The sequence below is a fragment of the Apodemus sylvaticus genome, chromosome 9 (genome assembly GCF_947179515.1).
Source record: "Apodemus sylvaticus chromosome 9, mApoSyl1.1, whole genome shotgun sequence".
NCBI lineage: Eukaryota > Metazoa > Chordata > Mammalia > Rodentia > Muridae > Apodemus > Apodemus sylvaticus.
The window spans coordinates 21,836,931-21,861,103 of NC_067480.1; the positions used below are offsets into that span (position 1 = coordinate 21,836,931).

Here is a 24,173-nt window from a genome sequence, read left to right on the forward strand (position 1 = left end):
ATGCTTGTCAAACACTATCTCTGTTTCTAGACCATTTCTAATCCTACCTCATGGTGGTTCTTTCTATCTGGTTAAACAAAACAAAACAAAAAACCTCTTTTATTAGCACATTTGACAAGCTCTGCCCTTAGGGGAGACAATTTGACAAGGTCACAGGTACAGGCGAGAGTAGGCTCAACTGCCCAAACTGAGAAGCATATTCTCTTCTTCCTGTTATTTACATTGTTGTCACCATTTTAAAGTCTTATAATTCTGCAGTATTAGACTTTTTTGTTAGGATTATTATTATTTATTAGGGTCTTTTCTGAACGATGGTAATGTTTTTCCTTTACTGAGCATTTCTGTAGTGTGTTGCTTATGAACTTGTTCTTTTCCTAATCACTGTTATTTTAGTGTTCATTTTTGGCAAGTGTGTGTCTTCCCAGAACATTGTATTGTGTCACAATAAAAACTCTTGGGTTGTTACAAGAAGGGGCTCATCTCCATTAGTGCTTCTTAGAGAGCTTGCTGGAAGCCTTTGGTGGGAGCTGCAACCCTGGGAATCTGACATCCTTTAGGAAGGGAAAGTGGGCTTGGGCTCTTCTTTGAAGATAAATACAACAGTCCTGCCAAATCTGGGGCCTGCCAACAGGTGTTCCAGAATACCTAGAAGGCCACCTTAGAACATGATTCTGTTTTAGAAGAAGAAAGGTTTTTAGAAGTTTGGCTAGAATGGTCATCAGGGGAAGGATGAGTCTAAATGAAGGTTCACAAGTGAAGTAGTGGAGAAGTGTTTAAAGCTTACTTAAATGGCATCAGGACCACAATGAAGAAAACTAATTGTACTGGCTGGTTTTATGTGTTAACTTGACACAAGCTAGAGTCACCAGAAAGAAAAGAGCTTCATCTGAGGAACTGCCTCCTTGAGATCCAGCTATATGGCATTTCTCAGCTAGTGGTCTTGGGTTCTGTAATAAAGCAGGCTAAACAAGTCATGAGGAGCAAGCCAGTAAGCAGCACCCCCTCCATGGCCTCTGCATCTGCTCCTGCTCCTACCATGTTGGAGTTCTTGTCCCGACTTCCTTTGATGATTGATTGTGATATGGAAGTGTAAGTCAAATGTATCCTTTTATCCCCAACTTGCTTTTTGGGCATGGTGTTTTGCTGCAACCATAAAAACCTGACTAAGACAGTGATACTTTGGAAGATCTCATCAGTCATGTGCAGAATGTACCAGAGAGGCCGCCTGGGAATGCAGAATAAACAACAGATGTGTCTGAGGCAAGAGGGGTGGGATCTATGGCGAGAGTCCAGCCAGCAAGCAGTATAGAATCTTTCAAGAAGCTAGAGTGGGTGAATAAAAATAATCAAAAGTGACTGAGCATTCTTCCAGAGCAGGAAGACGGAGACATGTTGAAAGAGTCTTACTGTGAGCAAAATCAATCAAGAGACATGCAACGGCACACTGTCTGACAAGATTTTAAGTTTCCAGACTAAGAAAAGACATGGTAGCATGTAGGCAGAAGAAAATGATAGTCAGCTATACTCAGCCCTAAGAGTCACATAGATAGGAACTCTGGAGAAGGTGGCCTTAGGATATTCCATGGTGCCATGGGAACAGTGTTACAACTGGATGGTTGTGGCCTGTGACTTTTATACCTAGCTAAGCTGTAGCTGTGTGCAGGATGCAGAGTTGCACGAGAGTCACAGGGTTTGCAGAACTGGGCCACCTGCACTCTTTTCAGGAAGTGAGTGGTGTCCTGACCGAGAGTAGTACAGGTTCTGAATCTGAGGATAAAAGTCACGGTGTTATTGAGGGCAGATCAGTTGACATAAAGGTGAGGGCACAGATTGTAGGCAATAGCGTGCAGCTGGACAGCGTCGTGAACAGCCTACCTTTAGAGAGCATCCCTTGACGTGACGAGCTGATAGCTGCAAGCAGCTGGGGAGTAGAGTTGACTTGCTTAAGAAAACAACTCTCAGGCTGTGCTTGGTAGTGGATGCCTTTAATTCCAGCACTCAGGAGACAGGCAGGCCAGTCTCTGAGTTCAGAGCCAGCTTGGCATATACAGTGAAACAGTCTCAAAAAAGGAAACAAACAAAAAACCCAAAAGGATTCATCACATTCTTAAAGGAAGAGATGGAGTAGACAGATGCCTCAGGAGGTGCTGGAGCGACAATCAGGTTGTCTTGGGTTGACATTCATTGGCTTGTCTAAAGTGACTGGGTTGTGGAAAGTCTGGAGAATCTATTCAGTCCATGGGTCTCATATTACTGGGACTTTGATGGTGCCTAGACACCTGTAGCCTTCCCAAACCTTGTGTAGGTCAGGGAATCCTCCAAAGGATTCACCAAGTGATATGGAGTAACCATTGAGAGTGGCTGCCCTGGGTAGGATGTTATCTGGACAGTGGTACTATGGGCAAACCGTAGAGAAAGATGACAACAGGGGAGATCTGTCTTTGAATGTTGCCAAGCACCTGCCTCTTGGGAGGGGCTACCACAGGTAGCTTTGAGATCTTCCTCTGCATGGCTATGTATTCCTTAAAAACCTGGAAAAGTGTATTATAAAGATGGGCACATGGGTGATAATTTATGGCACTCAAGTGGGAGAGCAGAATTTGAACTAAGTTTTATGGTGGCAGCTATGTGCAGAGAAGTCTGGATGGGCGCTTCTCAATGAAAAGGCAAGGCAGAACAGTGGTATTTTTTTTCTGCGTATTTCACAAAATAGCGCAGCTTGGAACATCTCTTTGTCACTGGCAGGATTCTTCTATACTACTTCCTCCTAAAGGCTGATGGTGGGGTGGTTGATATCTCTAAATCAGACTTTTAACTGAGGTTGATTTTGCCTCCCAACTCCTCCCCTTGCCCTGCCCTTGAGACAGTTCTAGCTATCACAATGGGGGTGCTATTAGCATCTTGTTGGGCAGAGATCAGGGATACTGCTGGCTGTCTTGTCGTGAGTGTACCGGCTCTACAGCTCAACCACTAGGTAACTAGTCTGATGTCAGCAGTGCAGTGGTGAGGCGGGAGCACTGTTCACCAATGTTTTTTTTCCTCACGTGATTTGCAACAAACCTCAGTTTGGAACCTGAGTGGTTCATGTTGATCAAAATGGCTTAGTATGAATTGCTTTTTCTAGCCGCTGGGTTTATAAAGAAAGAGAAGAGTGAAAATCAGAGCCTGTTTCCTGTTAGGTGCTTGTGTTCCCATCCCAACTGAGGGCTCCTTTCTTCTCTGACATGCAGGTTCATCTCTGCAAGGCCAGGCCACAACTTCTGCTCTTCTTGTGGATTACTTGGTTTACAAGACGCTGCCAGTGAGACTTCGAGTTTACGCAGCTGGGACCCAGGCCTCCTCAATTTTGTACCTGCATGTGTTGGTGGAAGTTTGGAGTGTGTTGGAGCCACTGCTTACCTGGACATCTTGAGCCATTTTGAACTTAAGGCACTGACGCTGCTAGCAATGAGCTCCCAAAGCCATCCAGGTAAGGCTTTTGGTTTCTAGCATTGTTTCCACAGGTGTGTTGCTGCTGTCCCTGCAGCCTGCTTGTTCCAGTTCAGATTTCGCCTTCCTGTAGCAGTTGCTGTTGCTTTGCAGCATCAGCAAGTGCTCAGAAACTGTGGGTGCTTGTCTTCTGGTTCCAAGGGCCGATCTAGACCTCCCAAATCCCAGGGATTTGTCTGCCCACCCCAATGGCAGGGAGTTTCCTTGATGCCAGGAAAAAGAATTGTCTTCGAGTAGATGATGGGTAAATACCAGTAGGTAACTTGCAGAGTGCGGTTCTTGTCAGAGTAAGTGAGGAACAGTGCTGCTGCATTGACCCTGGCTGGGATGAGACCTTGGTTCTACACAGCCTCTCCAGTGTCCTTGGTTGGCTTTCTTTGGTGACATATTAAGCATTTCACAAGCCTTTCTGCTTCTCAACAGCCCCTTTGGAACTGCTGGGACAAAGGACTCATCCAAGGTCACAGAGCCAGCAGGGTAGAACAGGATTAGAAACTGCATGCTTAGCCTTTAGCAAATACATACGGGACTAGGCTTTAGAAAGCTGCAAAGCATGAAGCAGGTTAAATGTGAAGAGCTCTGCCTGGCCCACCTGTAGACCCTTGGCTGTTTCTGGCTACTTGTAGTGCATTGTGTAGATGTAGTGACTGTCCTGAGCACACACAGGAGGCAGGACAGATGCCAGGAGGGGTGCTTGCGGCTTAGTCAGCCTGCCTCTGAGCCCACTCCATTTGGTAGAGGCAGAGGCTTAGGGTCTAGGCACTTCCTTCTAGGACTGTCTGAAACAGAATGGTCACACACACTTCTCTGGGCATCATTGCTTTATCTGAGAGCTTCAGAGGGCAGAGCACCAGGGTTTATTTAGGTAGGAGGGTTTTATTGATTCAGTTGTTCATGTATTGATTGTTGTAAAGAAATGGTTTATGGTTGCTTGCAGGAAAAAAATTGAGCTGTGTAGACTGAAATGTACAATAGATACTGATATGTAGGTATGCCTCTGCAGTGAGATGGAGGTGTGTGTCTTCCCCATGTGAACATGCAGAGAGATACATGTGCCCGCATCTGTGAAGTCAAGTGTTAGATGTTTTCTATGTTAGCGTATTGTGACTATCTTTGATGTCAGTGTGCACATAGACCTCACATTCTTCTGACAGTTTGTATGTCTTTGTGTGATTAAGGCAGTGTTCATGATAGCTCCAAAGTGACATTATACAATTATTATGAATCTCTTATGAAGAGTACTACAAGTATCCCCACTCGGATGACTTCGGAGAGGCTAAAGCTGAGCCAGCGGACACACAAGTTCAGAATGTCTCTAAGGTGACTGTGAAATTGTTGCAGACTGATGTCTAACTGAACTTGGTAATTGCAGTGTGTAAGGGGGTGTGGTTTCCTACCTTTTCACCATTTTGGCGCTGGGCAGAAATTGTTTTATTTATTGTTTTGTTTATTATGCTGGAGAAAATGACTTTGTTCTTTTTGCTGTCTAAATGGTGCACATACCTGACACAGATACAATCAGATCTTATACAAGCTACCTAGGCATTTAAGGAAAAGGATGATCTTATGTTGTTGGTTTAAAGAAGTTTGCAAGTGTATGTGTATATGTGTGTGTGTGTGTGTATTATATATATATATATATATATATGTATGTATAAGATTTATTTATTTATTTTATGTATATGAGTACACTGTAGCCATACAAATGGTTGTGAGCCATCATGCGGTTCCTGGGACTTGAACTCAGGACCTCTGCTCACTCTGGCCCCACTTGCTCTGGCCCAAAGATTTATTTATTATTATATGTAAGTATACTGTAGCTGTCTTCAGACACACCAGAAGAGGGCGTCAGATCTCATTACAGATGGTTGTGAGCCACCATGTGGTTGCTTAGATTTGATCAGGACCTTTGGAAGAGCAGTCAGTGTTAACCACTGAGCCATCTCTCCAGCCCCTGCAAATATATCTTAGTACTGTATTTAAAAATCTCACATATGTATGATCTAGTTTTGTTTGAGAATATCTGCACCTTCTCTCTACATGTTATATATCTATTAACTCAATTAAGTTTTTAGGCTGCCCTTTGTTTGATTTCTGAGAAAAGTAAAATTTTCTATTGTAGTTATAATTTTGGTATAGTCTTTTAACATTATTAATCATTTTCTCTATATATTTCAATGTTTCCCTCCAGTGCTTAATTAAAAATTAATGACTATTCTTTTGGTTAATGAAGTCTCTTACAAGAGTACATTGTTTATTTTGTTCTGTAAAACACTTGCCTGTTTTGGGCTGGTGGGTCTTGTCCTGTCTACTTCTTTGTGAATTTTCCTAGTCACCCTCTTCAAATCGTATTCTCAGAAATGGAGGACAGCTGGATTCAGACTTTTGTCCCCAGAGTTTTTGCCCTTTGTGTGGGAAATTTTACTCATTGTTGTTCACTTCTGTCTGTCTGTCTTTCTGTTGTCTGTCTGTCTCTCCCTCTCTACTTTCCTGCTTTCTTTACTTTGTTGAGTACCAGACTTGGGGTTCCTTGCATACCAAGCAAATGTTCCACCACTGAGCTGCCCCCCCCCCCCCCCAGCCCTTCTGCTTGTTTCTCTGCCTGTGAGCTTCTGAGTGGCTCTTTCCCTTGCGTCAGGGTGTATGCCTTCTGTGTTTCCTGAAGCAGGTCAGATGGAGCTGCCTTGTGCTGAGACCATTCTTTTCCTCAGAGTGCTTGCATTACCTGTGACTGGGCTGTTTGTTCAGGGCCTGGAGCTTGCTGAGGCTCCTGCTTCTCAAGCCTTCTGGTCTTCTATAATTGTATTATAGAGCCATACAGCAGGTGTCTTCCATATGGCTTACCACAGCTCTGAATGACCAAGAGGGAAGCTGGCTGTGTGCCTAGGCCATGGGTCCTTACTGGTGACACTTAGACTTGCTTGATGGCCCTGTGGTTTCAGATGAGTCCTCTAGGCTTTCCCTATTGTTAGACATTGCTTTGAATGCTTTGAATCCTTTCACAGTTTATTTATATTTTCTTTTTAGTGTATTTCAGGAAGAGAATGAATAGTCAATTAATTAAGTCATTGATTTTTTTTTTTTTAATGGGAGTTTTAATATTGGGGGTTTGAGCCTGAAGTCTTGCACAGGTTAATTATAGCATCTTCCACAGAGTTCTCCAACCTTCAGCTTGCTGTCTGGAACAGAAAACTTCTGACTATCTTGGGACAAAGCTAGGTAACCAGGATAGTCATGTTGGTCCTTGTCACTAACTCTTATTTAGTCACCTGTCTTCCTTCCTCTGCGACCCCAGTGTCTTCTCTCTGGCCCCATGCCCTAGCCTGCTTGGCTCACTCTTGCCTATTCCTGTGTGGCCTGCTGGCGCAGTGCTGGTGGCACATCAAGCCCTGGTGGAGCTCTGTGGCCTTTGGGTCCTCTCACATTGGCAGGGCTGCTTGGCTTTGGCCTGGTGATGAAGTGGCCGTTTTATTTGCTGTGTATAACTCCTCTCTCCTCTGTTTTCCTTTAAACTCCCTGTGGTGCTGGGTGAGGCTGGCCTTATGATTTTATTGCTCTTCTTTCTGGACTTTGCTAGAGCCAGGCCCTGGCTCTCTGACGTAAAAGCCTCCTAACTGTTGGGATTTATTGCTCTAAATAACTGTTTCCAGTACTGTGAGCAGCCTGAGGAAAGAGCTTGGGTTGGTTCAACTTGTGAGGACTCTGTGGAAAGAGGCTCTGAATGGTGCTGCTGGTCTCATCCTGCACTGAATCCCTCACTGTTGAGATGTGCCCAGACAGGTTGGGGTGAGCTCAGCCTGGGCGGCAGGTCCCTGGAAATAGCAGTGTAAGGACAGATGGGGCTGCTGAGAGAGTGAGCAGCCATTCTTTCTTTCCTGTCCCCTTTTCCTCCCAGTAATTGCTCTGTCCTTCTTGGTGTTACAGTGCACCTAGATATTGGTAGCTGGCTGGTTCCCATGAGACCCTGGTCCTGTCCCCTGATCACTACTTACTCATCTGATACAACACTGTATCATCAATGTATTTGAACTTCCTTATGGAAGGTCTCTGCTTAGAGAAAGTAGGTGTCCTCAAGGAGGCATCTGTGCTGACCTAACTGAAGGCCTCAGGTCGGAAGCCAGTCAGTCAGGATCCTTCTTTCTGTTTTTCTATCTATTCATGGATCTCAGTGAGAGGCCTGGCTGGTGTTGGGTTACAAATAAAGTAACTGCCTTGAGGGAAGCCTATGTAATCCAAGATCAGTGCTTTAATTTGGGCTGTTCTATGGTTTAATAATATTCTGTCTGAAACATCATTAGGGTTATTGTCTGGGTCTCCAGGAAGAGGCCCTCTGCCCTTGGCCTAGGCTGAGCTGAGATCTTCTGCTCTGTGCTCAAGTCTTGACCCCCAGCCCCAACCCTCACAAGGTCTCTCTGTGAAGTACTGATTGGCCTGGATCTCACTCTGTTAGACCTGGCTGGCTTTGAATTCACAGGGATCTGCCTGCTTCTTGCCTCTGAGTGCTGGGATTAAAGGTGTATGCCTGGTCCTACTCTTTACTTGTATGGTCTTGAGTCTTATTTATTTTAACCAGTTTGGTTGCCAAGGTTATTATATAGTAATGAAGATATTAAATGGTAATGAAATTATATCATAAAGGAATGTTTTTATAGCTTTTATATTGTGCTCTGCAATGTATATGTTTCAGGGATACTTGCCCAGTAGGGTAGAGAATGAATTTTGTGGGCTGTGTTGCATACAGATGTAGATTCTGGGCAGCTGGTAGCAAGTAAGTTGCAGAGTCTGAGTGAGGCCTGCTATAAGAGACCACTGTAGACCATACTGATGTCAGACAGTTATGTAGGCAATTAGGGGTAGCCAGCCAGCAGGAGGCCTAGGAGTGTCAGTCAGTCAGGAGATAGATGCCTTGTGCAGGACAGTCAGCCAGAGAGGAGCAGCTTCATGCAGATATGGAACAGGAGGGGACACCAAGAGGTAGCCACTCTGAGGTTATGGACAGTGGGGAGCAAGACTGAGCTGGCCAAGGTCGTGGAGAAGTGAGCATTTCTTTTGTGTATGCGTCAGGTTCTCTGGAGAAGGACATGGGATACCTCAGACAGTGGGCCAGAGATGAGGGGGAGTGTTAATCTTGGGAGTGCTTCAGTCTGCTTTCTGAAGGAAAGGCTTCCAGAATGCTTCGTGTACTTCGTGCTGCCTCCTGCCCAGCTCCTAGCACACGCATCCTGCTGGCATCTTCCCAGCCACCGCCCCACTAGCACGAGCAGCTCTCAAGTTGTCACCACCCTGGCTTCTCCATGCCGTGATTATCTGAGATCTTAATCAGTCAAGATTTGTTCTGGAAATCATGTAGACATAAGGACTTATTTTTCAACCTTTTTTTCCCCCAATCTTCAAATTGTGTTTTGTCTTTTAAAAATCACGAATACTCTGTCACTGGGAAGAGCTCAGAGTATTCACTGTCAATGGTGTGCTGATGGTTTGTTGTGGCAATTTTCTGAAAATTCTTACACAGTTTGGGGAGCATTTGCATTTGTGTCCTTCTTTCAAAGCCCCCATTGTAGAAATGCAAATTTCTGAGTTCTGAGATGCTGAATGTTAGATGATTAATGATATTGAAATTTAAGAATGAACTCCTGGTATGTATTTGACACAGAAAACTCAATACTTGAATCATTAGGAACCATTGAGCACAGCTTGGTGCTGGAACAGAAAGGCCATAATTGCAGCGCCTGACAGTGGGGGCAGGTCGTATGTGGACAGGTGTGCAGATGCATACCGCCTCCAGAGCTGGTCTGTGCAAGGCCCAAAGCTGCTCCAGCTACAGAACTGGGTCTGTTTAACTGTAGGTGTTTAAAACTTAGAGTGATCATAAATCAGCATTGATTACCTGCTTACTCCAAGTCAAACCCCGCTGTGCTTTGGAGGGGCTAGAATGAATAGCAAGTTGGTTCTGAATTGTGCTTTCCAGTCATTACATTTGTGAAGCTTGATAACCTTGTGAAGTGAGCTGGAACGCCACCGTTGCATTGTGTGGGTGAGAAAACCAGTATTGCCTGCCATCAAATAATTGCCTCAGTTGAGGTAGGACAGTGCTTCAAAGGCCAGCCAGGAACTGAAATTCATCACCCACACACGCTTCTCTGCGGACAGCAGAACTCAGGGTGCTTTGGGTTCAGATAAGTTGAGTCTTCCTCTCTACCTATGTGGGGCTTCTAGGCCAAGCAGGCCGGGCTTGGCATTTAGGGTTGCAGGCACCTTGGGCATGGAGTGATTCTTGCCATGAGAAGGACTAGGCAGGTTATAGAAGCTCCCAGAAGAACTGTATGCATTTAATGAAGATGTTCCCCCAGAAAGCCTACACTGGCTAAGTCTGAAGAGCAGAGCATGATGCTTGCCTGGGGTACATGACCTGGTAGAGAGGCAGTGTCAGTATGGTGGGAGAGAGTAGGGTTTGCTGTTGCAGTCCGTGTGGCTAGGATCTTGTCATCTAGATAAAGAGGCCCTCTTCTGCTACACACAGTGTTACCTGAGCCATCCTGGCTCAACCACCCTGGAACTTCTGCTGTTCGCACCAAGTGTACTGCATTTTAAGTATGGTTCAAACCTCCTTTGAGCTCTCATTGCTGGCCCTGGAGTGCTGAGCTGAAGGAGCTGCCTGAGCCTGGTGAACCATGTTAATCTGGGGAGAACTTCCACACTTCACCTCAGCATCTCCCTGTCTGCTTATTGTCTAAGAACATAAGAAGTGGACATTTTGAGGAAACTGTAATAATCCACACAGAAATGAAGTGAGATGGTGGGCTCACACTGAGCTTTCATCAAGGGCTCGGAGCACCTCAGGATCTGCTGCAAAGCACTGCTCATCATTTCAGCCATCCTTACCTCTTGCTGTTACTGTGTATTTGGGAAAGAAACTTATTTGTAGGTGATCCTTGTGTGTTTTATACATAAAGTTTGTGGCTAATTTACATATTTCTAAAAATTGCATTAGATAGCATTTGTAAAGAACTATAAAGTTGGTTAAAATATCTTGGTGTTCTTTTGTAGTGGTCATAAACAGGATGAAGTGGTTTTTATACAGTGACATTTGCATAAGACCCAAATCAGCTCGGACCCTGTATTCCCTTTAGATGGTGGGATTGGTTGTTGTCCACTCATATCAGCCCTTGATGACCAAGATTGGGATGGGCAGGTATGTGTTCATGTATGTGTGAGTGCATGTATGTGTGTGTGTGTGTGTGTGTGTGTGTGTGTGTGTGTGTGTGCATGCGCGCATGCATGTAAGTGCATGTCAAGGTCTGAGATGAACCTGTGTCATCCTCAGGAGCTGCCTACCTTGTTTTTGGGAACAAGGTCTCCTGCAGAGACCTGAGGCTTCCTAGTAAGGCACTCTTAGTCCTGCCTGGCCAGGGATCCTCAGGGATCCTCCTGTCTCCATTTCCCCGGTGCTGGGATTGCAGACCCATGCCCCTGTGCCTGGCTTTTTACATGGCTATTGGAGATTGAACTCAGGTCCTCATGCTTGTACTGTAGGAATTTTACTGACTGAGCTCCTCCCCAGCTCCATGGTTTTTTGTTTTTGTTTTTGTTTTGTTTTGTTTTGTTTTTTAAGATTACTACTTCTTGTATTTTGGTTGTTTAGGTCCAGTGTCTCTGTTCCTTCCTGCTTCTGTAAAACCCCTTTGGTGATATGACTTAGTTTACCGAAACTTGTGGGGCATTTCTGGAGGCTAGAAGGCTAAGATCAGGATGCTAGTGACTCTGCATTGTCCCACCCTGCTGCATTCTGTTGAAGGGCCCTCAATATACTCAAGGTGTCCTCCTCACACTTCATCTCCCCCCTGTGGCTCACTCCTTACTGCTGCTGTGCTGGCTGGGGAACAGCCACATTTAGACCTCCACAGAAGGTGTTAGGCCTCCCCTGGAAGAGCTGCAGGCCCAACTTTGATTAGTTTGCACTCACAGCTGGTATGCTCCTCTTGCATTCTCCCAGGAAATCTCTTAGAGAAAGTGGACTTTAATTAGAGCCCTGCTTCTCAGTGGCTTGTTTTCTCAAAAGACCTCACTATTGGCAGTCTTGGTGTTTTGAGAAAACTGTGGGGTTGCAGTTTATAATGCACATAGTCTTGAAGAGCAAGCCAGGCTACTTTTAGTGGGAGCCCACCTCCCCACCCCCATAGCCAGGCAACAGCATGATGCAGACTTCCTGATGCGCCTTCCTTTGGCCTTCACATGAGACCGTCCTGGCAGAGGCTGACATTCTTTGCAGACCTGTCTGGACTCTGCCTTGCTGCTTGCAGCTTATGACTTGGTCAGGTGCAGTGGCCACATGATCATGTATCTCTCTTCTGGTTAGTGGCAGTTTTTAAAAAATTGAAAGTAAAAATAAATTTATTTATTATTATTTTATGGATATGGACGTTTTGTCCACACGGCTATCTACATATCATGTGCATCCCGTGTTCATAGAGGCCAGAAGAGGGTGTCTGATTCCTTGGAGCTAGAGTTACAGAGCCACTAGATAGGTACTAGGACTGCAGTTCAGAACCTCTGACAGAGTCACAAGTGCTCTTAACTATCAAGTCATCTGTTCAGACCCAGTCCTTTGTTCTGGTTCTATTGAAGGTGCTAGCTAGATAGAATGAGTCTTTCTTTCTTACTAACTAGGGGCTAAAAGTATTTAGAAAGTTTGAGGTGGTGCCTGGGGAAACTGGGTGCATGAAATGCCAGCCTTTTCCTTGGAAAGCATCTGTGTAACATGGAACCACACAAAGTTCTTTTCATACTGGGCCTGGTACTGTATGTGTGAGCAGTTGGGTCCCTTGTGGTCACCTCAGTGATAGTAGAAAGTAGGAGGTTAGGGTCCCTTGGAAAACCTGCATGACTGTTGGCAGTGAGCTGGGACCTGAATGTGGTCCCCCTTGTAGCCTCAGGGCAGGTAGCAAATGAGGGCTTTGGAGCTGAGATAGTCAGGGATCAGGGACAGCAAGGTACAGATGTTCTCGTTGGAGGGCCTTCCACTGGGAGTTCTATGTCTGCAAAAGACATTCTCATCTGGGAAAATGCAGGTATCATTGTCCTCTGTAGACAGTTGAAAGATGTATTTGTGTCTGCCTCCATGCAATTCCTATCAGCCTGTCAGGAAGTGCATCTCTAGCACCATTGCTGGAGCTTGAAAAGGACTGTTGGGACTGGGGCTTGGCATACTGGGTCTACTGTGGCATAGTACCTCAGGCATGTACCCCACAGGAAAAGCAGCTGCTGGACTTTAGCTGGCAGGCTGGGCATTCTTTGAGGTTGTCTTCATTGGGGCTCCTTTCTAGCTTCTAGAAGTAGTCCATTTGCCCACTCATCTTTATATTTTCCTGTGGTTTGGCTCTCTTCTGCCTTCCCAGACACGAGTAGCAGCTTGTAAACATCCCATGGTGGATAGGAAGGTCAGGTAGGGTCATGTCCACTTGCAAGGCAGTAGCTGACTCAGTGCACCTGAGGCTCATGGACTGGTTGGCATGTATAGGCATGAGAATATAACCAGTGACTGCCGTTAGCTGGGAGACCTTGAACCCAGTGTTCTGGGGGCTTGCTGGAGCTGTCCTGGGGAGAGGAAACGGTTTTGGGTTTCCTTCAAGCTTGTGTAATTGATAAAAGCTGTGAGCCTGGCAGCTCTGTGCTATCTCCATGCAGAGGTCTTTGCCAGGCAATAAGGAGTTGGGGTAGCTGACATACAGACACCTCTACAGTGGAAGGGCTTTGCTTGGGTAGGAGTGGACAGACATTTCTAAGTATTTGAGTTAGTATATTCATTTTGGTTGATGTGTTTGTTTGTTTGTTTGTTTGTTTGTTTAAGGTTGTCCTGAAACTTAATATATAACCCAGGCTAGTCTTGAACTCAAGATCCTCCTGCCTCAGTCACCTGAGTGCTAGGGTTACAGGCATGCACTGGGAAGTATGTTCAGCTTAAAGTACTGCCTAAAATGACCTGTTGATATTTTTCACTAATGCTTTTTATAAAGCCAAGCTCTACATTTTCTACTTTCAGACCTTTATAGTTTTCACAAGTCACTGTTAAATTTAGGATACCTTTTCTTAGTAGCTTGTCTGAATACCTTCAAAGTGAGGTTTATACACATATGGCTGAAAACAAAAATTCTGTCACTTGGGAAACTAGCCTGAGCTAGTCCCTGACACGGGGACTCCTATGTCATTTGAATATCAAGCGCCACTTAGACTTAAAATACCAGCTGTGAATAAGTGTGGATTTAACCTTTTAGTTTATACCATTGAGTCCTGGACAGGGGTCAGTAAACCACAGAGGTTTACTGGACCTTACAGAGGTGATTAAAGAGACTTTCAGGGTTCTGATTGAAGGTTTGTAGAGGAGGGTGATGGGCAGAAGCTGATGTTGCCAGGCTGTGCAGAGGAAGCCATGGAGACCATGGAGAGGAAGTTCATTCACTTCTGGGAGTGTGGCATCTTTGGACTGCCAGGGAGGTGTACTGGGAGGTCTCAGAAGCAGTGTGTTCATGCCAACCTGGAGCTGTTTTCACTGTACCCTTCTTGGCTTCTTCTCTCTTCTGTGACCAGTCTCAGTGACAGGTTAGCAGGTAGGCTGTATTATTACCAGGCTGGTCCTTCAGGCTGTGTATGTGGCCTGGCCTTCCTCAAGTCTCTCCCCTGTTCTTTTTCTTTGTCCCTACTGAAGGTGGAGCAATGTGCGGAAACAGGCTAGTTTTGCTTGTCTCATTCATAGCTTGTCCCCAGCCTGGCCTGGGTCCAGCCTGCACTGCATGTATTCCACAGGGGCCTGGCCTGCAGACCTCAGCAGAAGCCAGTTGTCTTGTCTGCTCCTCTGTTCCTGGAAAGCCTTACCACACAGCCAGGGCTGCTCTGGGTGCATCCGGTCTCCATTGTTGCTGCTCGTTTGGGAGCCATAGGCTCTGGTCAGATATATGGATATGCTGTTACTTTGTCCTCAATTTTGGAAGGAAATTGGTGTCTCAGAGGAAAGGAAGAGCCACAAAATGTCAAACCCAGTAGTGGCCGTCTGACATAGCCATCTGACATTGCTGCTAATTACCACAATATGGAATGAAAATGGAAGTTTTTGATTTCCTTGCTTGCCAGGTTTAGACCACATTTTAGTGACTCTCTGGAGCCCTGATTCCTCCTTGTAAGAAGAAATTTTGTAGTGGTCACCAGTATTGCTAAAGTTTTCTATGATTGCAACTTCCTGGGTTGAGCCAGTGACATAGGAGTCCCTGTGTCCATGTAGGTTTAGTGCTGGTGTGAGCTTCTTGTGTATCCTTCCTTCCCAGAACAGAAAGATATGTTTGCTGGAGAAGACAGCAGAGTCTCTAAGTGTAGCCTCATGGTGATAGCCACATGTACAGAGATTGTTTGCTGTTCCTGCCACACTCTTTGGCTACTGCTCTTCCTGTGGAACCACATGAATGTGTCAGATACTGGAAGGGGTGATTCTAACATACCTGCCAGCCCCTCTCATCTGCTGAGGATATAAGAAAACCAAGAAACATCTAGGGAAAGGTGGGATTCCTGGATGGGGTCCCAGAATAGGAAACCAAGGAAAATGTAGAAAATCAGAGAAAAGGCTTGGTTTCAGCTTTTAACCTTATCAGTTTTAGTCTTATCAGTGTTGGTTCCTCAGTACTGGCTATGCACCATGGTCTAGTAAGAACCTGTCTGCAAAAACGAAGTACTTCAACAGGTTCTCTTTCAGGAGTGGTCGTTGACCCACTGTGGGGATGCCATTGTGTAGTGCTGGCTTTGTCCCTTTATGGTTGCATGAGGTCACCTGTCTTAAGTTTTCCTTGGTGGGAGCTGAGTTTGTTTGTAGTCTTCATATGTTGTTGTTGTAAACACTGAGACCTAAGAGTTCCCTTGAGAGCTTTCTCTTGGCAGATGCCAGCATGGAGACAGGCATTGAAGCCTCAAGTGGGAGCCCAGGGACTGCGATTCCCCTGGACCTGCTCTGCAGACAGAGAAGTGACCACAGTGTGTCTGCTCTACTGCGCTCACCTTTCCTACGTGGACATCTTCCTTTACTTTCCCTAGCTTAAATGAAAATTTTAAGTTTCTTTAAATGGAGTCATATAATATTTGCTCTTTTCTGTCTGGGCCCTTTCAACAGTGTGTTTGCAAGATGGATATGACAGCCGGCTCATTTCCATGGGTATATAATGTTTCACTGGATGGACTCACCCAAGCTCTTTGGTTTGGTGTTGATGTTTACATGGTTTCCACTTGGAGTTCTTGTGTTTGCTGCCGCTGTAGCTTGTGTGCATCAGGTGATGTGGCAGAAGTGGCTGTGACAGTGCTCTCTCTGGCCTGTGCTGCATGTGCTCTGTCTGTCCTATGTGCGCTCTCAGCCTTCGGTGCCGCCTTGTCATCTTTACTGTTGTTGCCTCCTGTGGTACTAAAGATGCTGATCAGTTTCCTACGATGACCACACGTGGGTGGTAGGGAAACTCCCTCTTCCTTCAGTTCCTGGATGGAGATTCAGAAAACCAAGTTGTCTTTCTTTTTCTTTATTGGTTATTCTTAATTGCTATTTTCTGACAATCTTGTGGGTTGCCTTTTTCTCTTTCTAGTGTTTTATTTAACAGATGCTTTTAATTTTAATGTACCACATTATTTCACTTATTTTATTTGTGCCTATCCAAAGGACTGAGAATGCCCTGTATAATTTTTAGTAGAAATACGACCACTTTCCTAGTCATAAATCCATGAGGATTTTTTTTTTTTTAAAGTAGGGCATGAAGTAGGGATTAGACACTATTCACTTTAGGATTTGGTTACTTCAGTGGCTCACTGAAGGATTAATGCTTTCTCCATCCCTGTGCAATGCCAGTCAAGTCTCCGTGTGGTTGGGTGTGGTTCTGACTGTTCTGAGCAGTTGCCTTACTTGTCTGTGCTCACAGAACCATTGCAGTCAGTTATGATTCTCTTAACTAGTTGTGCTGGGTGAGTTTTCTCTAAATGTCTAAAGCCCCTTTTGGTTACCTGTGTACAGGTATTAGAATTCTGTTGACTTGCATATACAATAACTTTTATTTCCAATTTTCCAACCCATGAGTCTTTAATGTCCATTTTGTATTTCTCATAGTTGAGGTTTTATTTCTTTTTTTTTTTAAAGATTTTTATTTTTTGCTTTTTGTGTTTTCTAATTCAGTTTTTTTTATTTTTATTAAACTAATAAAATTTACTTTAAAAATGCAACTCAGTATTGACATTTTTTAAGTCATCAAAATAATTTATAGTAGTTAAATATCTCTTAAATATATATGATATCTTCTGAAGCTAAAAGTAATATGCACACAAACAGTTTTTAAAATCTATTTGGGACACTAAACATGATAGAAGTAGAAAAAAAAATCTCTTATGAAGTCCTCTATGAAGGGAAATTGTGACAAGTTCCTGATTAGACAAAAACCATTCTATCTCCAAGGGAGAATAATACTCAATGTAACTGGCTTTATAGGATGAATTAGGTAGTATTCTTTCAGTTTCTATTTTGTGGAATAATTTGAAGAATATTGGAATTAGGTATTCTTTAAAGGTCTGATAAAATTCTGCACCAAAACCATCTGGTTCTGGGCTCTTTTTTGGTTGGGAGACTTTTAATGACTGCTTCTATTCTATTAGGGCATATAGAACTGTTTAGATGGTTTATCTGATCCTGATTTAACTTTGGTATTTGGTATCTGTCTAGAAAATTGTCCATTTCATCCAGATTTTCCAGTTTTGTTGAATGTAGGCTATTGTAGTAGGATCTGATGATTTTTAAAAAAAAAATTTCCTCAGTTTCTGTTGTTATATTTCTTGGGACCATTTGCTTGGAAAATTGTTTTCTGGCCCTTTACTCTGAGGTCGTGTCTGTCTTTGACACTGAGGTGCATTTCCTGCATGCAGCAAAATGCTGGGTCCTGTTTACATCTCTAGTCTGTTAGTCCATGTGTTTTTATTGGGGAATTGAGTCCATTGATGTTAAGAGATAATAAGGAATAGTCATTGTTGTTTCCTGTTATTTCTGATGTTATTTTTATGTGTGTGTGGCTATCTCTTTTGTGTTTGTTGAAAGAAGGTTACTTTCTTGCTTTTTCTAGGGTGTAGTTTCCCTCTCTGTGTTGGCATTTTTTTCACCTATTATCATTTGTAGGGCTGGATTTGTGGAAAGATACTGTGTAAATTTGGTTTTGTCATGGAGTATCTTGATTTCTCCATCTATGGTAATTAAGAGTTTTGCTGGATATAGTAGTCTGGGCTGGCATTTGTGTTCTCTTAGGGTCTGTATGACATCTGCCGAGGATCTTCTAGCTTTCATAGTCTGTGGTGAGAAGTCTGGTGTAATTCTGATAGGCCTGCCTTTATATATTACTTGACCTTTTCCTCTTACTGTTTTTAATAATTCTTTGTTTTGTGCACTTGGTATTTTGACTATTATGTGATAGGAGGAATTTCTTTTCTGGTCCGATCTATTGGAGTTCTGTAGCTTCTTGTATATTTATGAGCATCTCTTTCTTTAGGTTAGGGAAGTTTTCTTCTATAATTTTGTTGAAGATATTTACTGACTCTTTAAATTGAGAATCTTCACTTTCTTCTAAACCTATTATCCTTAGGATTGACCTTCTCATTGTATCCTGGATTTCCTGAATGTTTTACATTAGGAGCTTTTTGCATTTTGCCATTTTCTTTGACTGTTGTGTCAATGTTTTCTATGGTATCTTTTGTACCAGAGAGATGGATTCTCTTCTCTCTCTTGTATTCTGCTGGTGATGCTTGCATCCATGACTCCTGATCTCTTACCTAGGTTTTCTCTCTCTAGGGTTGTCTCCCTTTGTGAGTTATTGTTTTTATTTCCATTTTTAGATCCTGGATGGTTTTGTTCAGTTTCTTCACTTGTTTGGTTGTGTTTTCCTGTAATTCTTTAAGGGATTTTTGTGTTTCTTCTTTAAAAGCTTCTAGCTGTTTACCTGTGTTCTCCTGTATTTCTTTAAGGGAGTTCTTTATGTCCTTCTTAACTTCCTCTATCATCATCATGAGATGTGATTTTAAATCAGAGTCTTGCTTTTCTGGGCTTGCTGTGGTGGGAGAACTGGGTTCTGATGATGCCAAGTAGCCTAAGTTTCTGTTGCTTCTGTTCTTGTCCTGACCTCTTACCATCTGGTTATCTCTGTCTTGCTGTCTCTGACTGTGGCTTGTCCCTCATACAAGCCTGTGTGTCAGAACTCTTGGGAGACCAGTTCTCTCTAGGAGGAATTTGGGTATGGAGAGCTGTGGCACAGGGTCAGTTCCAGGTGCAAATGGAAACTGGAGCCTTTTCCAATAGTTTTCCCAGAGGGTGTTCAATCAGTTTCCAGTCTTTTAAGACTTCCTCAACTTTTGAAATAAGCCTTTCCACTCCAAGGCTGTGGTGAAGTCTGGACTCACTGTCTGCCCCCATCTTTCAGAGTAGAGTGTCAGTCTAATTCAGTGTTTTGTTTTATTTATTTATTTATTTATTTATTTATTTATTTATTTATTGTTTTTTTGGATTTTTTTTGGGTTTTTTGCGACAGGGTTTCTCTGTATACCCCTGGCTGTCCTGGAACTAACTCTGCCGACCAGGCTGGCCTTGAACTCAGAAATCCGCCTTCCTCTGCCTGCCAGAGTGCTGGGATTACATACAGGCATGCACCACCACTGCCCCGCTAATTCAGTGTTTTTTTTTTGTTCGTGATGTTTAGAAGTACAATTAGTTTTTGTATAGTGATCTTGTCTCCTGACACATCACAGAACTTGCTTTTTATATTTGTTCATCTATAGATCCTTTCAGGTTTTAGAAAAGCTCACACTGTCTGGATGGTGACTGTTGTGGAGGTTGAGTTTTAGATGGTCTTGCTGTATGCTATGACCTCCAGTGAAGTATTGGTATGAAGCTCAACAGCGCTGTATTGTGGGCATCTGGGTCTTGCTTCAACCAGAAGGAAAACTTTCAGGATGTCATCACCAGCGTGACACTTGCTGCAGGTTTTGTGTAAATGGTCTATCAGGATAAGGGTGTTCCCATCTGTTTTTAGTGTGCCAAGAGTTTTCTCATCAGCGGGTGTTAAGGCCTTAGGTTGAACCACACGAACCACAGATACTCAATCTTTCCATCTGCAAAGTTAAAACTTACATTTGGTTTGGCTTAATATATTAGACTTTATTTCTTTTTATTTGATTAATGTGATAAAATTTCTCAATTGACTTTTTCTAATGTTAATCTAATCTTACATTTCTGTACTGGGGTTTATAAATATACACAGTCCCCAAACTTACTTACTTACTTGTTTGTTTGTTTGTTTATTGGTTTTTGAAGACAGGGTTTCTCTGTGTAGCCCTGGCTGTCCTGGAACTCACGCTGTAGACCAGCCTGGCCTCGAACATGGAGATCTGCATTCCTCTGCCTATGGAGTGCTGGGATGAAAGGCGTGTGCTGCCACTGCCTCAGCTAAACTTTTAAATTTTGATGTTAAGCTAATGCTGACCCCTTAAAGTATGATGAAATTGTGCTCTTTCTTAATTCCAGTATTGGCAAAGTTTTTTGGTAGAGTCAAACTGCTCTGGGGACCACATGTTTCCAGTGTAACCTCGCCTCACGACTTTCTAGCACTGAGATAATTTAAGAACTCGTTCTGTTTTGCAAATTGAACAACAACAAAAAAAAAAACCGAGCCGTAGATTGTATTTGGCCTATGGGCTACAGTGTGTCCACTTTGTGAAGCTGTCCAAAGAGTTCATGAAGGCATTATCCCTGAAGTGTTGGGAAGAGCTTCCAGGTGAACCAGGTGAGTTGATTGTGGGAAGACTTGTACCCTAAAGTGATAGGACTCTTTATCTCCCTTATTGGGCATTTAATGTCTTCTTGCATCAGGTTATTCACTGATGCAATAAATTTTCACTTGCAGCATTTCTGCTATATTCTTATTTTTGTATTATCTGAGAGGGTGCCATTATCTCTCTTCTTCCTTCCCAATGTTGCTTATTTCTTTTTTTCATTGGACAAATAACTATTCGGGTTAGTATTTGTAAAGATCTAAGCTCAATTTCTTGAGTTCAATTGCTGGGTATTTTGTTTGATTGTTTATTGATTGAGATAACTATTCAGATCAATACGTTTTTCACATCTTGCTTTGTAGTCAAGGCTCAGAATTTCCATATGTGCATGGCTTTAGCCAGATTGTAAGCTTTTTTTAAATACCATTTGCTTTGTAATTCAGTGAGCAGTATTACCAAATTTCTTATGCTGTCTCCTTTGATCCATGGGTTATTTGGAAACAGTTATGAATTTCCTGGTTTTTTGTTCTTGTTTTGGCCTGTCTTTCAAGTGTTTCCCAAGTTCAGTTCTATAACAACTTAGACAGGTTTGATAACCATGCTGTTTAGATCTGTGGCCTGGCCAGTGTCGGCCCTGCTGTGACTGTGGGTGGGAGGCATCTTTGTTTATTGTTTTTTTGTGCATGAGGTATTTTAAGCTGTGTAAATTGGGAGCCTTACACTTTGGTGTTAGAATAACTGTCTTTGCCTTCTTAGGTCTCGTTTTCTCCCTGTGTTGCTTCCTAGGGTGTATACTCCAATTATAGGGTCTGTGAGAGCCAGGCTGAGCTTGACACAACCAAGTGCTACTTAGCTTCTCATCCTTTGCATGTGGCTTGCACACCAGCCAGCTCCCTGAAAGGCTGATGGCTCCAAGTGCTCTTCCCCCTCCCTCCCGCTCTCTACCCTCTCATTGGCATCTCAAAGTTCTACAATTCTGGTGTTCCAAAGCCTGTGGACACATACATCTATGACAGTTTAGATTTTATCTTTACCACCCCTCGTCCTTGACCAGAGGATGGCTTGGTATAACTCAGTTGCTGTAGATCATTGTAGAAGTCAGGTTTTAGCTGCCAGGGCCAGTTACCCTGTTTTCTGTCTAATGACACAGGGATGCTGTTTGGCTACTCTTCAGGGCCTCTGTCCTGCACTGTCCAGATGGCTTTGTTCTGTGTTCCATGCTTTATAGGATAGCTGGTTTCATGTTACTGTGAAATGGAGTAGGCTGAGTTATACTGTGGGCCACTCTCATAACTCTTTAATTCAGATCTTTTACGAGGTGATTTTTGTTGCACCTGGTAAGTGATGTGACCCTTCCCTGCCTGCCTGACTTCTCATCCAGTCCTCCTTTTAGAAGTTTAGTTTGAGAAGGAGGAGGTATGGTGGGTATCAGGGTGTGTGTGTGGGGGGGGGCAGGCACAGAATACTTGCTGGATAGTAGAAGTGGGACCCAGGTCCTTTGTCCTTGTGGGGCCAGGGTGTGTTAAGGGCCTGAGTTCTTGATCCTAGGATCTCCCTATTCTCATACACTGATTATAACTAAGGGCCAAAGGCTACACTAAACCAGAGGCTGGCAGATGGATGGTTTGGGGCTCTCACTTGAGATGGAGTACAAAATGTCTTCTCTAGAGTAACTTTTTTTAAGATAGAAGAATGCTAGAAGGATATTTATCTTTTGTATGTAGTTAGCCATGCATTTGATGTAACATGCTGTGTGTCATTAACCATGCCTTTGATGTGGCACAGCTGTGCATAGTTAGCCATGTATTTGATATGACATGGCTGTATATAGTTAAGCATACATGTCATGTGACGTGGCTGTGCATGGCTAGCTATGTGTTTGATGTCACATGGTTGTGTGTAGTTGACCGTACATTTGATGTCACATTAGGTATCTGGGGTGTGCAAAGAGGGTGGCAGAAAAAGCCTCGCTTGTGCACACATCCCATCTTGGGAGGAGGCTGCTGCTGCTGCTGCAAGGCTACAGCTCTCACATTCGAACTTTCTCATCTTTAGGTAATCTCCTCATTTACAAACTTTAAAACCCAGTTCTTGAGAAAGGGATCATAGCAATAGATTACAAGATCAGAGGCATCTAGTCATTTCCATAGACACCCCAGCCATGGAGTGTGCACACTGGTGGGGCCTTGCAGACGCCATCTGAAGGGGGCCTCTGGGAGAAGATTGGTTCTGGGGCAGGCCACTGGATACTGTGGGCAGCCACAGCAGGGCCAGGCATTGTGGCAGGACCTCCCTAGCCTGGGCCTGGGCCTGATTTACCAGCCTGGAGCTGCTTGGAAGACTTGGGTGTGCTGCTCCCAGAGGAGGAGTGGCTCCGCTTACACTCTCAGCCTCAGGCCTGTAGCCCAGGCCAAGTGGTTTCTTAAAAAGAATTCTTCCTCCCCTGATTAATTTCTGGCATGCAGTGCTTGGGAGCTCTTGCGTCAGTAAATCGTCATGAACCCTCAGTCGTCTGGATTAGACATAAACACCAGGCCCAGCTCCACCACTCCTGACACCCTGCCAAGCCTTCTTGCCCTCAAAGCCCCAGGACAGGCAGCTGCAGAAAGAGAAGGCAGGACTATTGCTGCTCACAGAGGCCTTTCAGGATGCTAACTCTGTGCCGCACACTCTGCTCATGGGCCAGGATGCTGGGCTCAGAGGCGGCTTATTACGGACCTGTGTGCTATTCTCCCCTGACATTCCAGACACATCCACTGGGTATTTTACTCTTTGGGAACAGTTACTGCCTTCCGTTGGCATTCTGTTTGAGCTTATAAAGGTCCCTGTGTGAGATTCACCTTGTGGTTTTAGCATCAGGGGAGTCTAGAGAGTAAGTATGTTTCCTGCTGTCTGGACAGAACTTTCTGCTGAAGTCTGAGGATTTCAGTGAACTCACCATCAGGCCTTCTACCCATAGGTGAGACCGTCTCTTCTCTTGTCTCCTTATTCCCCTCTGTCTAAGACACACTTATGGTCTTGGCCTGTATTATCAGAAGAGGCTAGAACAGGCGAAGTTTCACCAGAGCTTCTTCAGACTCCTGGAAAACAACTTGTAAGTGATGTCCTGCAGTCAGTGTGAGACACAAACATTAGGGCTTCCTAGGGTATCTTTAGGGTACATGTATGGCTGTAGCCTCTGTAATCCAGCTGTTGTAGATACTAAGGGGTGACATTGGGGGCCATGGGCATACTCTGTGGTTGTATTAGGTCATCCTATGTTTGAGGCAGAGCTCCTCAGAAGCTCCAGAGACAGAGTTACAAGTGTAGTACTGATTGAGGCCTTGATGCCCCAGGTAGCCTGTGCAGAACATGTTAGGGTCTTTCTTTATTTTCTCCTAATTTTCTACCTTTACATCCCTGCCACAGTTTAAGGAAGATTTATGAATGAAAAGTAAATCTAGGGTATAAGCAATACCTTATATGTGATGCTAAAGACAGAGTGATCTGTTTTAGCCACAGTGTCCCTTGGTGGGCTCTAGGGCTCTACCTCAGTGGAGCTAAAGTTCAGTGCTTTCCCACACCATCTAAAGGGTATGCAAGGCAAGGCCACACACACACACACACAGCCCCCCATACACTCCCCACCCCCACCCAACGCACTGACCTTCCCCCACACTGACTCTCCCACACACACCCAGGCTCCTAGGTAGTAGAAGGGTTCTTATTAGGGTCAAGCTCACTTGTTAATGTCATTTGCTCCCTAAGACTTGTGCCTCCCTGGGAGTGCACAGCTTCTGCTGCAGGTGTGGTGCTGTCCGACAGCTGGGCCAAATGTTCAGGTGCAGCTGAGAGAACAGAGCCTAGCTGGTCTCAGCTTATGAGACCCT

General features: G+C 44.2%; 1 protein-coding gene across 8 annotated transcripts in view; it reads left to right on the forward strand.

Moving 5' to 3' along the window:
* The window catches only part of Hdac4 (histone deacetylase 4), a 246,455-nt gene that overhangs the window by 28,648 nt on the left and 193,634 nt on the right, over positions 1–24,173 (forward strand). For 7 of the 8 annotated variants that reach the window (XM_052192276.1, XM_052192275.1, XM_052192279.1 and 4 more), the window contains exon 2: positions 3,231–3,469. The exons of the other annotated variant lie outside the window; for it this stretch is intronic. In XM_052192276.1, coding sequence (XP_052048236.1) covers positions 3,448–3,469 — 22 coding nt within the window. In that variant the 5' untranslated portion in view covers positions 3,231–3,447. The remainder of the gene's footprint in view (positions 1–3,230; positions 3,470–24,173) is intronic. 8 annotated transcript variants of the gene reach the window in all.